This window comes from Carassius gibelio, chromosome A3 (genome assembly GCF_023724105.1).
Source record: "Carassius gibelio isolate Cgi1373 ecotype wild population from Czech Republic chromosome A3, carGib1.2-hapl.c, whole genome shotgun sequence".
Classification (NCBI taxonomy): Eukaryota; Metazoa; Chordata; class Actinopteri; order Cypriniformes; family Cyprinidae; genus Carassius; species Carassius gibelio.
Window position 1 is genome coordinate 19,102,463 of NC_068373.1, and position 15,889 is coordinate 19,118,351.

The 15,889-nt window shown below is 37.5% G+C and overlaps 1 protein-coding gene across 2 annotated transcripts in view; it reads left to right on the top strand.

The window, feature by feature from the left end:
* The window catches only part of LOC127950904 (protein kinase C beta type), a 113,913-nt gene extending 99,343 nt beyond the window's left edge, over positions 1-14,570 (top strand). The window contains exon 17 of one of the 2 annotated variants that reach the window (XM_052548317.1): positions 12,509-14,570. In XM_052548317.1, the coding sequence (XP_052404277.1) occupies positions 12,509-12,667 (159 nt within the window). In that variant the 3' untranslated portion in view covers positions 12,668-14,570. Of the gene's footprint in view, positions 1-4,524; positions 7,006-12,508 lie in introns of those variants that run through there. The other variant, XM_052548306.1, reaches the window with a different exon arrangement.
* Positions 14,571-15,889: the final 1,319 nt, after the last annotated feature.

Here is a 15,889-nt window from a genome sequence, read left to right on the forward strand (position 1 = left end):
TAACCTCACCCTTTCATTTACACACACTGTCCATCATGCTCCGCTCATGCTGGAACAGAGGAGTGATGGGTGGAGGTGAAAAGGGATCAAAGCCAGGTGAGGAGAGTGACAGATTCATCATGAAAAGTCAGGTTATACCAGAAGGCTTCCATGCTAGTAAATACTGGTGTTGATTTTGATGATCACCAGTAAAAATGCAGAAAGAAGAAAAAACAGTAAAAAAGCGGTTTCATGGAGTGAGAAGATAGTTCTGTTCTTTTCTGTACAGTGAAAGTAAAAGTGAACGAGAGGAAATGCAGTTGTGCTCCAAAAAAAAACAAAACAACAAGGACCAGGTCATTATGCCAGTATGTGAGGTAAGACATCAGTGGTTATTTATAATCTTCAGTGATCGATATGGTTATTTTTGGAAGAATATTCCTAACCCAATTTGTATTGCTAGCTTTAAATACATTTCAAAGCTTTTAACAAATAGAATCTAATTGTAAGGAATTTGTTTTAGATACAATTAGATGGACATAACTTTTAAAAATATAATTTTTCTGTCAATTTAAATATCATTCATAATTCTAAAATTAGCTTAATTATAATTTTGATTCGGTTTATATTTATATATTTTATTTATGTTTTTCAATTCATCAAACAATCCTGAAAAAAATGTATCATCGTTTACACGAAAACATTAAGCAGCAAAACTGTTGTTAACATTGATTATAATAACAAATGCTTCCCGAGCATCGGCTCTGCATATTAGAATAATATCTGAAGGATCATATGACACTAAAGACTGGAGTAATAACTGCTGAAAATTCAGCTTTGAATCACAAGAATAAATTACACGTTCACTATATTAAATCTGAAAACAGTTATTTAGAATTGTAATAATTTTTTACAATATTACCGCAACCTTGGTGAATGTAAACTAGCATTAATTTAAAATAAAAATAAAACATGTGTGTGCATGCATATGTGATGTCTGGTTGCTCTAGAGAAGAAGACTCCATTTGGAACAGGCTTTGCTCAGAGTGAAGGTTGGAGAGCATGTCGTAGTCAGAAATGACAACAGTGTTCTATGTGGGCGTGATGCTCCAAAGCTTTTGCTTTAAAGAATATTATTCTCGCTTTCATTCCCTCTCTCTTCATCCACATCCACAGTCACTCAGAGATATGAGCGAGCTGAGGGAAAACACTTTTTCTCACAAATAAAAGCAGAGTGTGTGTCAGAGAGAAAAGGTCTGCGTCACTGAGCGATGGACACTTGTGAGAGAGAGAGAGAGTTTTAAATGGGCAGTGTTTAACAGCAGTCTTCAGTCAAGCCGCTTGTCAAATGTGTGTCTTTAATAGCAAGGACTGTTAACAGTAAATGTGGCCCCCTGATGATAATGACTGTGGACAGGTGATTTTAAGAGTACACCAAAAAGCTTTTCCCTCAATTTTCAGGGGCTGACGAGAGACGGGTTCTCAGTGGGTTCACTTGCCTAGATGGCATAGGGCACATATATGGCGGCAAGTGGGCAGATCCTCCCCTGATCACGTTTGGAAATACTAATGCATCTGAGGCGGGATGATAGGGGTCAGGTGGTACAGAGGTACACAGATGCTGCGTGGAGTGATTTAATGGTTCCCACACACAGACGTTATGCCTCAGTGCTCTCACTGTCTGTCACTCTCTGCATGTGTGTGTGTGTGTGTGTGTGTGTGTGCGTGGCTGTTTAGTATTTAGAGGTAGCGAGTGAACTTGCCAAGAAAGTTTGAACTTTGATTGCGTCTCTTGTCTTTTTTAAGATGCATTGGTTGTAAATCGTTCACATGCTAGTCAGATGCCTCTTGCTGAAAATGCAGAGCCAGATCTAAAGCTATTGTGTTTGCTGCCAGGTACAGCTAAGGATTCTGGGCTAATGGTACAGTCAAGAAAATGAGGTCATTTCATGCTGTATGGGGCTTTTAAAGGCTCAAGCTTTTGTTGGGCTGCCCAGTGGCGTAAGGAGGGTCTATTTGAAGGGTTTGGACTTACTAATGCTTCTGTTTACCTAGAATTCAGGTACAGGCTGTATTTAAGGATGAGATAAGCAATCATTTAACTTTTTTTTTGCAATCTTATTTTTAAATATGTATGTAAATGTGTGTGATGTATATAAATAAGAATATAAGTAATTAGCAGCGCAAATGTCAATAGTAAGACATGACAAATCTCAGCATATTAGAATGATTTCTGAAGGATCGTGTGACACTGAAAACTGGAGCAAAGGTGCTGAAAATTCTGCTTTATCATCACACCAACAAGATAAACTGTAAAATATAATTGAAAACAGTTATTTTAAATTGTAATAATATAACAGTTTTTTGTTCAAATAATTGCGGCCTTGATAAGCATAAGAGACTTCTTTCAAAAGCATTATTAAAATCTTATCTTCTGAACGGTAGTCTATGTCTCACACTGAGGTGAGAAGTGAGCACATTGGATTAATTATAATTTATTCACATTAGTTCATGCACCACCTGTGGAATTAATCCATTGTGCATAATTGTCTATTGCATAAGCTTGTGATTTTGTCCTGTGCAGTGGGTCTGTATATAATATGTTTGATCCATGCACATAATATCTGATCTACAATACTGGTGTTGATTTTTCGCTAATGACTGCATAGTATTACACTATATCACAAAATATGCATTCACAATATGTTGTTATTAAATAATGCATGTGTTGAACTGTGACACATGGATTGTAATATGCATCATATTGTGAGCTGTCTCGGCTCTAATTTTTCACCACTTGCCAGATTTTTCCTCTTTCACTGTGGCTGCTCCGACAGCATTGTTTGCCAGAGGTGAGGAGGCAGAGATATCTCAACATGGGCCAGAGGTAGAGAACTGGCCAGGTTTGGAATATTCAGATGTTTTGACTTTGCTTGAGTCCTGTTCATGAATATTACATGACGGGCTGCAAAAGGTGAGTTTTGATATCTTACTGAACTGCCACTGAACAATGCTCTCCATGTAAAGGTGTCCGCATGTGTGAACGGTGCAAAGGGTTTCAGTCTCATTTACAGATTCACTTGCGTGGGCTAACCAGTTTCTTACCATTATGATGCGTGAGCTATTTAAATGTCACTGGAACATTGGAATTTCAAAAGCTGACATTTGAAATGAAGCGTATTTGTTTGTGGTGGCATTAATGCTGCTGCTGTTGTTGTTGTTTTAAAAAGCATCATGAAAGACACCCTAACATGCCATTGACATCTGGAACATATTTCTGCATCAGTATGAGTGTTAAGGTCTCACACACGTCTCCATGAATTCGTATTTTCCAAGTTAACACCCAATGCCATGATGGAAAGACCAGCTTTAGGCTTTTTCCAATTCGAATTATGTGTGGACCAGTGAAAAAAATGCTGGTCATTGTGCTTCATTAGATCCAGACCAGATCTAGACCAGATCAGTTTACCTAAAAGGTTTAATTCTGTTATCATTTCATATTTTTTTCTTTTTTGTGGAATGCATAAGAATTTTGAATAATGTTCTGTTTGCTATTTTCAATGCTATTGCAGTGAAAGGTGACTGAATCTTGAAGCTTTGGGAAAAAATTAAAAATGCAAAAGCACCATAAATAATATACGACCCATGCACTATATTACATATGGCTTCGGATGCAGTATGATGGCTTGATGAACAGACTGAAGTCATCACTGATAATCTTCCACTCCAGTGAGCTGGTAACCACTGCAAACAGATATTTGAGTCAGTGAGCCTGTCAGTTTTCTACTGTCCTCTATTTTCTTCAAAAATAAATAAAATATCTGACTGAAATGATTATTTATATATGAATCAGACATCATTGCTTCTCAAAGTATTTTCAATGAAGTCAAGATTTTCAGTGAATAATGGGTTCATATGCAATTGCGTTCATATGGCTTTAACGTCACTGAAGTTGTATGGATCACGTGTATGATTATTTTATGGTGCTTTTGTTTTATTGTTTTATTGTTTTTTTTTTTTTTTTTTTTTTTTTTTATATATAGCTTTGGAATTACATCATCATGACAGACTTCTATTTTTTTGGGTATACTATTATAAATAAAGATTCTTTTTTGGCATTTATGATTCCATGAATTACCTTTAACATCCATGGAAGCTTTCCATTGCACAAAATGTAAATTTTAGTTGAAAAAGTTAGTCATTTACAAAAAAAAAAATATTATTTTAAGATCTGTCCACTAAAAAGTTCTTTGGGGAAAATGGTTCTTCTATGGAATCCCTTTGAAAATCCCCTTTTGGAACCTTTATTTTTAAGAGTGTAAAGTGTAGGGGCCTACAGTATGCTGGTCTATTCCACAGGATATTCATTCATGTATTCAGTACTGCTGTTCAGTAATCTACAGCACCTGTCACAGCCCTTACATTCACATCCATTCCCATACTTTTATTTGTTCTCTTTTTTACGTTCTGCTTTTGTCTTTATGACCATGTTCATCATCCCCCCATCCATTACATGCCTCTCTTGTTCTTCTCTCCCTCCTGCAGTGTGGCCGGGATGCAGAGAACTTTGACCGCTTTTTCACCCGCCATCCACCGGTTCTCACCCCTCCAGACCAGGAGGTCATCATGAATCTCGACCAAGACGAGTTTGAGGGCTTTTCCTTCATAAACCCTGAATACCCTGCCATGGAAGCCCAGAGTTAAGGGCGACCCTCTAAAACTAACCCAACCCTCCATCTAACCCCCTCTTCATCACACCTCTTCGTTTATGTATCATACACTCCGTAAAACGGGCGCGTGTATGTATATAAACAGCCATGCACTGAAACTAAACCATCGATATACATATGCATGCGAAACTTTGATATTCCTAGATTAGCCTGAAGGTCGCTGCGACTTTCACAACATCCCATTGAGTGTATCCATGCTGGAGGAACGTTCAGATCTAAAGGCTGTCTTTATACTATTTGTACTCTACAGCTTTCCGGAATGTGGTGTGTATTGCATAGCTCTCTTTTTAACTGTCCTCAGATATGTGTGTTTCGGGCAGCTTCGGTGTTCAGATTCAGCCATTTGCACTAAAGGTGCATGAATCGCATATGACATGCATAATGGCTATCGTCGCTCTCCTTTTAAAGCCTGTGACTGTGATATTCTGCTAATTTTATAGTCAAACCATTTTGCCTGTTTCAAAAAGAATGCAAACTCGAAAGGTTTTTGCATGACGTTTTGCCCGAACTTTTATGATACATATGTCATTAGTTAGCTCTGTAGTGAACCTTAGTCTTGTTTTAATCTCTGACATGCATTGTACAGACAAGTACATAACACAAATTGACCAAAGTTTTTCTTTTTTTTCTTTTTGGAAGCATGAGTAAATCTGACTTTTTAGGATGCTTTTATCCAGTTTGCGTGTATGTATGTATGGGCCAGTAGAGCTTAATGGTTGTGCCTGATTGTGGTAGTGATCTGCTTTTTTTGCCTGATCATCTTACACCATCATCAAACATTCACCCATGTGCAGGAAGCATGACTCCTGTGATGGTTCCCGTTGACTCTTCCTTGTTTAACGCTTGACTTCTGCTTAAAGGTCAGCCGGATTTTATCGAGAGGTATTTGACAGGCACATTAAATATCAACTACCTCCTGCTTGAGACAATTACAGTTAGAGACAGGACGAGAGAACAAGTGCTAATATCAGAAACGAACTAGCGTTGAAGCCAATAACCTTTAAAAGACCCATCGGCCATATATTACTGTTAGATATGTATGTTTTTTAATGGGTACGATCTGAAATCTCCAAGAACCATTTTTCAACAATATTGGGGTTTACGAAGACAAAGATATGAGTAGTCACCCATGGGGAATATCTCAGAATTATATCCTGGATTTCATCGAAGAGCTTGTGTATGAGCAAATTAATCTAGTTGGGATGCATTGATACAGCTTCACTTCACTTGAATGATTCCATCTTGAAGCTTATCAATAGAGACCCGCCGCATTATATTATGCTGAAACTTGGTACGTGAAAAACCTGAAAGAATACCACAGCGTTTAAAGGCGAGGAGAAGAACAGGATATAAAGACGACGGATAATTTGCAGCACAATTAGACGGTGTGGCTTTGGAAATAAAACATTTCAAGCATGTAAACATTGCTCATAGGTGACAATAGGGGTCCGTTGAAGCTATCTGTTGTTGTGTTAATTGGTACACCACAGGCTGGTCATTGCATTAATACGGTGTCATAATTGAAATTACATGATACGATACGATACGATACGATTGATACGACAGTAGATCTAGAAACGTGAGCACTGTTTATGTTGGTGGTAACAGCAGCGAAGTCCCTGTGTGGAACAGATACCGTATCACTAAATGGAACTGGAAAGGCCACAAGAGCCACACATCTACAGAAACGGGTCAGATCTTCTCAGACATCAGAGTTCCCGGAGCGGTTATCCGTGCTGACTAGCGGCCAGTGGCTTTTATTGGAAACCACTGGGGCTTCATATCATATCTTCATCATAGGATTTCAGGGAAGGGATAACCTCTCTAAAATGGCTTCTCATATGAGGCTTCCAGATATGTTGTAGAAAAATGTTGTTTGCCGGATAAGACACTTTTGGTTAAAACAAAAACAAAATACAACAAATAAAATGTGCATTTGTCATTTCTGCCAAAAATATAGCAAGCAGTTTAGTGTAGGGCTATGACATATTTTTTAAGTGTCTTAAAATAATATAAGCAAATAAAATGTGTCAAATGTTCTTGAATGTTATGAATTCTATGTGGTCAGTATTGTAGATAAAAAGATTTTTGTGTTTTCTATACCATAAAATGTGCATAGAAGCTCTGTGCATGAATTACAGAGAACTATAATGTTTTAGGAAGTGCTCTTGACCTTTCTGTGTGCTTTGCTTCATACATCCTCAATGCTTTTCTTGTGCCAAAGTATTTTCTACAACAACAACAAAAAAAAAAACACACACACAAGTATGCATTTAAATAAAACTTGAAAAATCAATTTGTTTGGTTTTGCGTTGTTTCCCTTACTGCACTTTTTTTTTTAGTGTGTATAACCTTGAAATTCAAGCATACCTGCAATATGAACTCTGGAAACACAAAAGATGGTTTTCTTTTCTAAAACCCTGATGTGACATTTTATTCAATCACATATATCATTATTTGTATGTGTTTCTGAACCGCATGGCAGAGGAAGTCTTGTCAATTTGCTTATAGCATCGCTGTATAAAACCAACTTGGACGGTGCGCAGCACGTGCCCACGCTAAGCTCTGCATATTTCATGCCTGCCACTTAACATGAGAACATTTCATCCTGTTCCACCACCATTCAGCCAATTACATATAGGAAGAACATACATAGGTGTGGGTGAAAACTAGAGAGATGCTTTATATGCCTTATTAAACGTGCTGCTCGCATTCATTGTGAAAATTGGAGTGCTGGTTGGCCTGCTTATGTAAGTAGCACCGTAAAAATCAGCATAGTCTCAGAAATCTTTCAAACTAGTTTTTGCATATATGCAGTACACAGTTGAGTCTGGCGCTCAAGTATAAGATTATTAATTAATTCTGAATGTCGCAGCCTCAAATTAAACGAGTCGGTTAGCACAAAGTGTGTGCGGCTTATCAGTTGAAAACAGGTCAGCGTTTGATACTGCTGTTCTCTTCTTGCGCTGACATCAGCTCGCTGCTAATCCGCTCCTGTATAGAAAGCTCTGTGCCTTAGTATCGCACAAAATTACAGAATCACGATCGGAATTAAAGCCTGGCAAGTTGAACACCTTGGATTTAAAGCAGGGTGTCTCTCATCTTTTCTCTCTTTCCAGAGAGCTTTTTATTATTATTATTATTATTATCGTTCCCTTCTGGTATTTTGGTACAGCATGCATCTCGAACCCTATCTCTGTTATATGAAACCATGGGCGATAAATTCAGATGGACTCTGCTGAAAAACGTCTCATCGTGATATTCTCAATGTGCCGAAGTCCCTTGTTCCTCCATAATCCACCACTATCTTATGTCCACGTGTATCATAGCCTGTTTATGGGAACTGAACTGCTCAGTGCGCCCGTGCCAATCTCATCTTGTCAAACAGACCTGTATCTAATCAACACAGAATGGCACTGGCCTGCATCAGCATGGCAAGCTAGCATGGATATTCCTGTCAACTGAGACCATTTTGGACCATCATTCATCTCTAATTAGTGTCATTTATCATTTAGTGATGCTTCAGGATGACAAATATTTTGTTGGATGTTCTTTTTACGCTCTTTGATCTGTTATATCCATTCTGATGTTTACACATTTTTTCAGTTCCTGGTACCCAGCACTACACCTGTGCCAGCATACCTCTAATGGTCAATTGCCAATTTAGGTATCTTAATGTGGATTTATGAGTGATGTGAATTGTAATGTAATATTTTAGGGCTTTGAAGACTATGATATAAGTGAAAATATTTTTTATTTAACCTAAAAATAGTGTAAAATTGTATTTTTGTTGTTTGTTTGCTTTTTTATGCCATTCAATATATTATATTATATACATTCTACTATAATATTTTTTTTATATTTTTTGGTATATTATTAATGCATTTAAGTTTTAAAATTCTGAAACTTGATACTAGATTAATTTTTAATTTAATTATTTATATATTTCCTGATTACAATTTTTTATTTAAATATTTTTCTATTTTATTAGAATTAGATGTTCTTGTTTTTTATTGTTATATTATTCATCCATATGTTTATTTTTACATTTTCAAAATTCAGAAACTTTTTATTTATTTCTAGAGTTAAATAAAAATGTGCATCCCAGGCTTGTGGGCTGTCAGACTTTTTGAACCCCACTGTATCATAAAGTGTATCACGCATTTACATGGATCCATGCAACAATGGGCAGATTTATAGGCTCATTAACTCTGTTGGACAATTACTAGAATTAAAACTAGTCATTCTGCGTTGACCTACAGTCCAGAGGTTTCCCTGCCAATGTCCAGTGCCATTTTTCTCTGAACTGTTTGGCTCTTGAGAGCCCAGGTAATCTAGTGGCCATCACTCTGGAGTTGTGGCTTGTGTGCTTCGCTGTGCTGTGGTGTGCTTGAACCAGCAAATGGACATAAGGTAGGAAATGCGCTTCTGTTGTTGTATCATATATCTTCTTCCTGTCTTTTTCCTGTCTGGGTCTGTGTTTATCCATGTGTGGGGTGCCAGGAGATTTCAGACGCTCTTCTGGACCGTCTCTCTCCCTCCAGTTTTCTCATGTTTGATGTGATCTGCATATGGATATTTGGAGTCCTATGTCTTCTACTGTATACATCTATGGTCCTGGTTGTTTGTAAATCCTTTTCGCTGTGCTTTGACAGCACTCTCATCCCTCTCTGTCTTGCTCACCTGAAAGCGACTTGTCCCTGTTCTTTGTCATTTTAAAGTTGCTGTGTTCATTGCCTTGAAAAAAGAGATCAGACTGCCTTTTGTTTTTGGTTTATTGCCTTCAATATTTCCTGAATGTTTCTTTAATACTGAGTGTTATTCTACCTAAAAAAAAACTCTTGCACTTCCCACAATTCCCTCAGGCCCACCATTAATCAAAATTTAATTTTTAAGGTGGAAATAATAACTTAACTGCATTGTTTTTTCCAAGACAGCCTTTTTGGTTTTATTATCCAAGCAGACATCCAACAGACTGTGATTAATTTGTGAAAAAGGGTAGCAAACTTATTTTTATTGGGCCACCATGACTATTCTCTGTGTTTCTGTTAATATCTAAAAGTTAATGTGAATTGCCATGTGCAAGCAATTTTACTTCCAGAATGTGACATATTTTCAAGTGAAACAGGATATTCCACCAGAAAAACTTGCAGCGTTGGCAATAAAAAGGGAACCTAATTTCAGAATAAGAGCAAGTTATTGCATTTTGATTAGAGATTATGAAACTAAAAATATTTTGGTGCAGAATAATGTCCACTGATGAACTGTTTACATACAACCAGGAACATGCAATAAGAAAGTAAGTAGAGTCATGCTGACTTACGTAATCCCATTTCTTCCTCAGAGTAAAAAAAAAAAATATCTAAATACATTTTAGTTGCATGTATCAATTATACTGTTGGTCTTGCAATTATTCTGAATAAAGTAAGAGTTGTCAGATATAAAGTTGCAGTTACCAGAAGTAGCCATTGTGAGATATAAAGTTGATATTACAAGAAGTATGAAGGCACAATTATGAGAAATAGTCATAACTGTGACAAAATCGTAGTTGATAGTGGCAACAGTGAGAAATGATGTCACAGTCATGAATTTGCAGTTGCAGTCAAATATTACGTTGCAGTTATGAGAAGTCACAGTTTCAAGATAAGAATGCAGTTATGTGTGAAATAGGCAAAATAATGATGAGATATGAAGTTGCAATAATAAGAAACCGTAACAACCTTGAGATATAAAGCCAAAATTATGAAAAAAAACAGTAACAATAGTGAGGTGTGAAAGCGCATTTATGAGAAATTGTCACAATTGTAGGGTAAAAGGCTGAAATGATGAGAAAAAGTCACAAGTTTGAGAAAGGAATGCACAATTATTAGAAAGTCACATTGCTCAGATGTAAAGATGCAAGTATGAGAACACAAGCTAGAGATACAAAGTTGCAATTGTGAGAACCAAACTGTATGAGAAAATCTGTTACTTTTTACTGTATTTTTTATTTATATTACTCTGAGGCAGAAACGGGCTTCCATATTGAATTTACCGAACACAGGATTGTAGTGGTATTTATTCAGAAATATGTTTTTTTTTCTCCCCCATAGTTTAAGATGACAGCCCCACTATCATATATCAAACACTTTTCTACAAGACAACATTGCTTAGCACTTTGTGTACATCTGTGAATTGGTACTCAGTATTTGCATCGCCGAGGCTTTCTTGCTCCATTGATGCTTAGCATATTGAGTGCAACCCTTCCCCCCCACACTAGCTAGCATTTCCTCTGCTTTCATGGATTTACATTGCCAAGCAGTGCATTAACAATATCTAGCCCCAGAGAAGGCCCAATCCTCTCTCCTTTTCCCTCTGTTTTTTTCTCTCCATCCTCTCCATCTCTTCCACACCTTCTGTAATATTCCCTCCGTCCCTCTTTAGCTTAGCTTACTTCGACCCACCTTACCTCCTTCTTTTCTTTCTTGTAGTCTTCTCTCTCCCTTGCCGTCCTCCCACTCAGTGTTTTTGAATGTGTGTGTCCTCTAAGCCAGGCTGGCTCTTCCCTCGGGCGCACTGGCACACAAGGCCACAGCAGCAGTAGCGCAGCAGAGAGGAATTCTCCCAGTAAGAACAGGCCTGTGGGCCTAACAAACCGTCTGCCCCTTTCATTTAGACTCCTCTTGCAGAGAGAGACTGAGAGAGAGAGGCATATAGAGTAAAAAAGAAAGGCCAGCAGTGCCTACGCTTTAGCATCTCATAAAAGAAACGGTAGCACACAGTGTGTCAATGCAGTGAGCCGTCTCCCACAGCAGCTCTGGATGGGGACTGTCAGTGAGATATGAGTCTCATCAGTGGCCTGGGCGTCTTTTTAAGTGCTTGGGTGTTATAGCGTCTTCTCCTGAAGTGGAATCCCTTCTTCTTTGGCACATAATTCCTCTTCAGCCTTTATACACAGCTGGGCTTTGAGTCTTCTTTTCAGCTTCTTATTTAATGTGGATCCTTGTGGTTTTTTTAAGGGACAGTTCAGCCGAAAATGAACATTCTGTCTTTATTTACTTAATCCAAGGCCATATGCTTGTATTTTTATTAAGAATATATTTACAAATGTTTATATTTATACATTCATTGCATATGTATATATTTATTTATTTAGATATTTAAATTGGTATGTTTATATTTTATGATTTTATTTTTCAATCAAAAATATTAAGCAGCACAATAGATAATAAGAAATGTTTCTTTAGCAGGAAATCAGCATGTGATTTCAGAAGGATCATATGACACCGAAGAAAAAATTCAGCTTTGCATCACAGGAATAAATTACATTTTTTAAAAAAAAACTGTTTTAAATTGTAATTATATTAATAATTTAGTGAAATATTGTTACAGTTTATACTGTATTTTTGATCAAATAAATTCAGCCTTGGTGAGAATAAGAGACTCCTTTAAAAAGTTCTCAAATCAACTACGGCATCTACAGTGGAGATCTGACATAATAACATAATTTTGTTACCTGAAAATGATGTTTGATGTTATTGCTATCTGATTAGACTTGGACAATATGAGTGATACCTTTAAATGGTGCTCTTTGGAGCTTGGCAGATATGGCCATATGGCAAAAGCTGCATTAAGATTCTTCAAAAATGTCTTCCATTGTGTTTCACTAGAAACCAATGACATCAAACAGGTTTGGAACGACATGTGGAGAAGTATATAATGACAGAATTGGCATTTTTAGGTGAACTATCCCTTTAAGATCTGAAGACTTTAAAGTTGTATATATTATTCTAAACACCTCTCTTCTTTCTCTTTTCCAGCGAAACAGTCGAGATACTTGCAACTTTGACCGGGAGTTCACTAAAATGGCCCTCGATCTCACGCCCACCGACAAGCTGTTTATCATGAATCTGGACCAGGACGAGTTCCTGGGGTTCTCCTACACCAACCCGGAGTATGTCAATCCTGCTCAGGGTTAATCGAGCAAGCGTACTAGAGACTGCTGCTGGTGTATCTCTCTGTCTGCCTGTATGTGTGTGACATGTATGCTCAGGGTCGTGGAAGCTCACTCGTATTACCTTAACAGGATTTTACCAAAGGGCTCAGGTGGATCGTCTCAGCATATAGCTGTGAGGTATTTGGACATGTTTCCACGGGGCCAGAATTCAGACAACCTGTTCAAATATTTCCCTCTTTCAGGAAAGCCAGTAACCCCCCAGCTTTACGAGACAGTATTCATTGTTTATATGACGGTAAACGTGGCCTATGCAACAAACGAGGAACAAACACGACTAACCCCGAGTGAGCAATTTGAAAAACAACAATGCCGCTCTCAATTATTTATTTGCGGTTCATTATTTTTCCCCCTGTTTGGTCTCTATTTGAGCTGAGCTAATGTTTAATTCACTGGCTTTAACCCATTATACCAAAATATTATTACCTCCCACGCATGACTTGAGCCGGCGCTCCCGTGCAGCCTGTGCGAAGTGCTGAATCCCTGGCAGAAGTGTCCTCACTATTGTGACATTCTGGGAGAGGGAAGAAGAAAAAAGAAAATGTCAAGATGGTTGCAAAGTGAAAATGTCATTATCATTCATAATGCTGCATTTCAGGAAGGATTCATATCACTGGCTTTGGGGAGAGTGGAGATTTGTAAAGCTACTAGTTCATATTTCAGTATCCTCGACGATGAGGATTAGAAACAGCCGGATAGATCAAACGCAGCTGACGCCGTCTTGCAATACAGAATTCAGATAGTACCTAACTATGTATCTATGCACCGTGTAGGAAACACAATGTGCCGTTTTGCAAGGGACTTCAGCATCCCTGTGATTTCAAATGCTTAATTTGCATGATTGCAATAGTTTGTTTATCCTCTAGGCATGATACTTTTGGATATATCTATCATTCAGGTGAAAAGACTGGTTTTCAATCACAGAAAAATCATACTTGCTTTTCCGAACGCTTGGTATAGATCAGTCATATATAGCAATGTGATTCGAGTCTGCCACCTATGTGCACCGATGACTCATAGGCTTTGTGTAAATAATGTAACTAAGCACTTTATGAAAAAAAGCAAACATGTATTTCTTAGCTCTCTTCTCATTCATTTAAAAGATAAAAGCGTACCGTTATTAAGGTTTTGCATGTTCAGATTTATTATCACTACACATAAATGGCTTGTAATTTGTCCTTTGCATCATCTTGGTTGATTTTTATTAATTTTTTATTAATTTTTTAAGTATGTAAACATCTTCATATGTCCGAGATCCCTTGTGAAACCAATAATGAAACGATTTTGAGATTAGATACACATAAATCAATAGCCTCTCTCCTGAATAAGCGGAGCTGGATTGATCTGTTCTGCCTACTCTTGTACAGATCCTAACCTCTTTAGTGCTGTGTGTAGCGGTGCTGTCTCTGTGAGGTGAATAGTTGCAGTGTTTTGATTGGGCTTAGTGACACTAGCCTTCATTTTATACTCACCGTGTGGCTGCCCGATAGTGCTGTCCCATAATGTTGTCCGAGACCCGTTCGCTCCGTAAAGTAAAGCTGCCGCATATCGATCGGACAATTATCAAAAAGAGAAATAAAAGGCATATATCAGTTGACACCGTGGAGCGTGGGGTGAGCGCGAGGTGATTTAGAGGGAGAATTTGGCTAGCTTAAAGGCACTGAGTGTCTGCTTAATTGCCAGCCGAACAGTTTATGACTTCGAGGTCAGCTCCAGGGATAAAGGATGCAAGGTCTTGGAAGCCACAAACACATACAGTAGATACTGGATAAGACACTAGACAAACCATTAAAGTTATAGCTTATTGATGTACTTATGGGAGAATATGTAAGATGTTATATTTGTAATACAGATATTGAAATTGAAAACCTGTGTTTTTTTTGCCTGGTTCCTGTGTGTGTGTGTGTGACATATCAGGACACAACTCTGAATAATGACATTGGTATGACACAGGTATTACAAGGAGAGGGTGACTTATGAGGACATAACCCATGTCCCCATTTTTCAAAACGCTTATAAACCATACAGAATTATTTATTTATTTATTTTTTGAGAAAGTAAAAATGCACAAAGTTTCCTGTGAGGGTTAGGTTTAGGGGTAGGGTTGGTGAAGGGCGATAGAATATACAGTTTCTACAGTATAAAAACCATTACGCCTATGGGATGCCCCCACTTTTCACAAAAAATATACATGTGTGTGTGTGCCTGTGTGCATGTTCACCACACTTGAGATATTACAGTTTTTTCAGTCGCTAACAAGCATTTGTCCAAGCAGTTGTCACATTTTCAAAACTCTAAACACAATTAGCACAGCTTCTGTCTATTGTGGCCATACCATTCACACATTTCATGTCGTTTTCACACAATATGGAGTCATTGAACACATTTCCACAATGCTTACATTTTCTGAACAGACAAGCTATACCTCCCAACAAAATTATGGATCGTTTTTGTAGTATTTACAAATGTTAACACACAACATCCCACAATAGCAAAAAAAATTTTCCAAACCTTAGATACAGTATAAAAACCTCTGCTTCTGCGATGATATCAGTTCAAAAACAATTTATGTTGTGTAAATTGGGCCAACCACAACTGATTCCAATCTGGCATAGACTCAATGGCAGGGGTTATTTTTTTCTATTACACTGACACTTATACAATACAGTTTTTCTCGATTGCTTAAACACATTTGCCCACTCTGACATTACATTTTCAAAACCGTTAACACACAGGATAAAACTGAAGCTCAATGGCCCAAATGACTCATTTTGTTAGCAAAATTCTCTAACACTCACAAAACATTTAAAACATGCAACATAAGCAAATATTTCCATCAAACACCACAACTTGTGATCAAATTAATTCATTCTTTCAATCAATCATTACACAATGGACTACAAAATACAAAATGCAGCCATCAATATGAAATATGATACTTTACAAACTCAAATGGATACTGGGGAAAAAAAGCTACAAAAGGAAACTTATGGGTGGAAATACCTTTTTTTTTTAAAAAGAAAAGAAAGATATATACATTTTATCTTTCACATTTAGTCCATTCGTTCTTGACGATTATGCCACAGGTTCTCATCAACATCGCATTGAATGTTTTCCCTTGCAATGCACCGAGGGAAATACCTCCTTGCATGGCGTATCCATCCCTGGCAGTCCTCTGCACCTATTG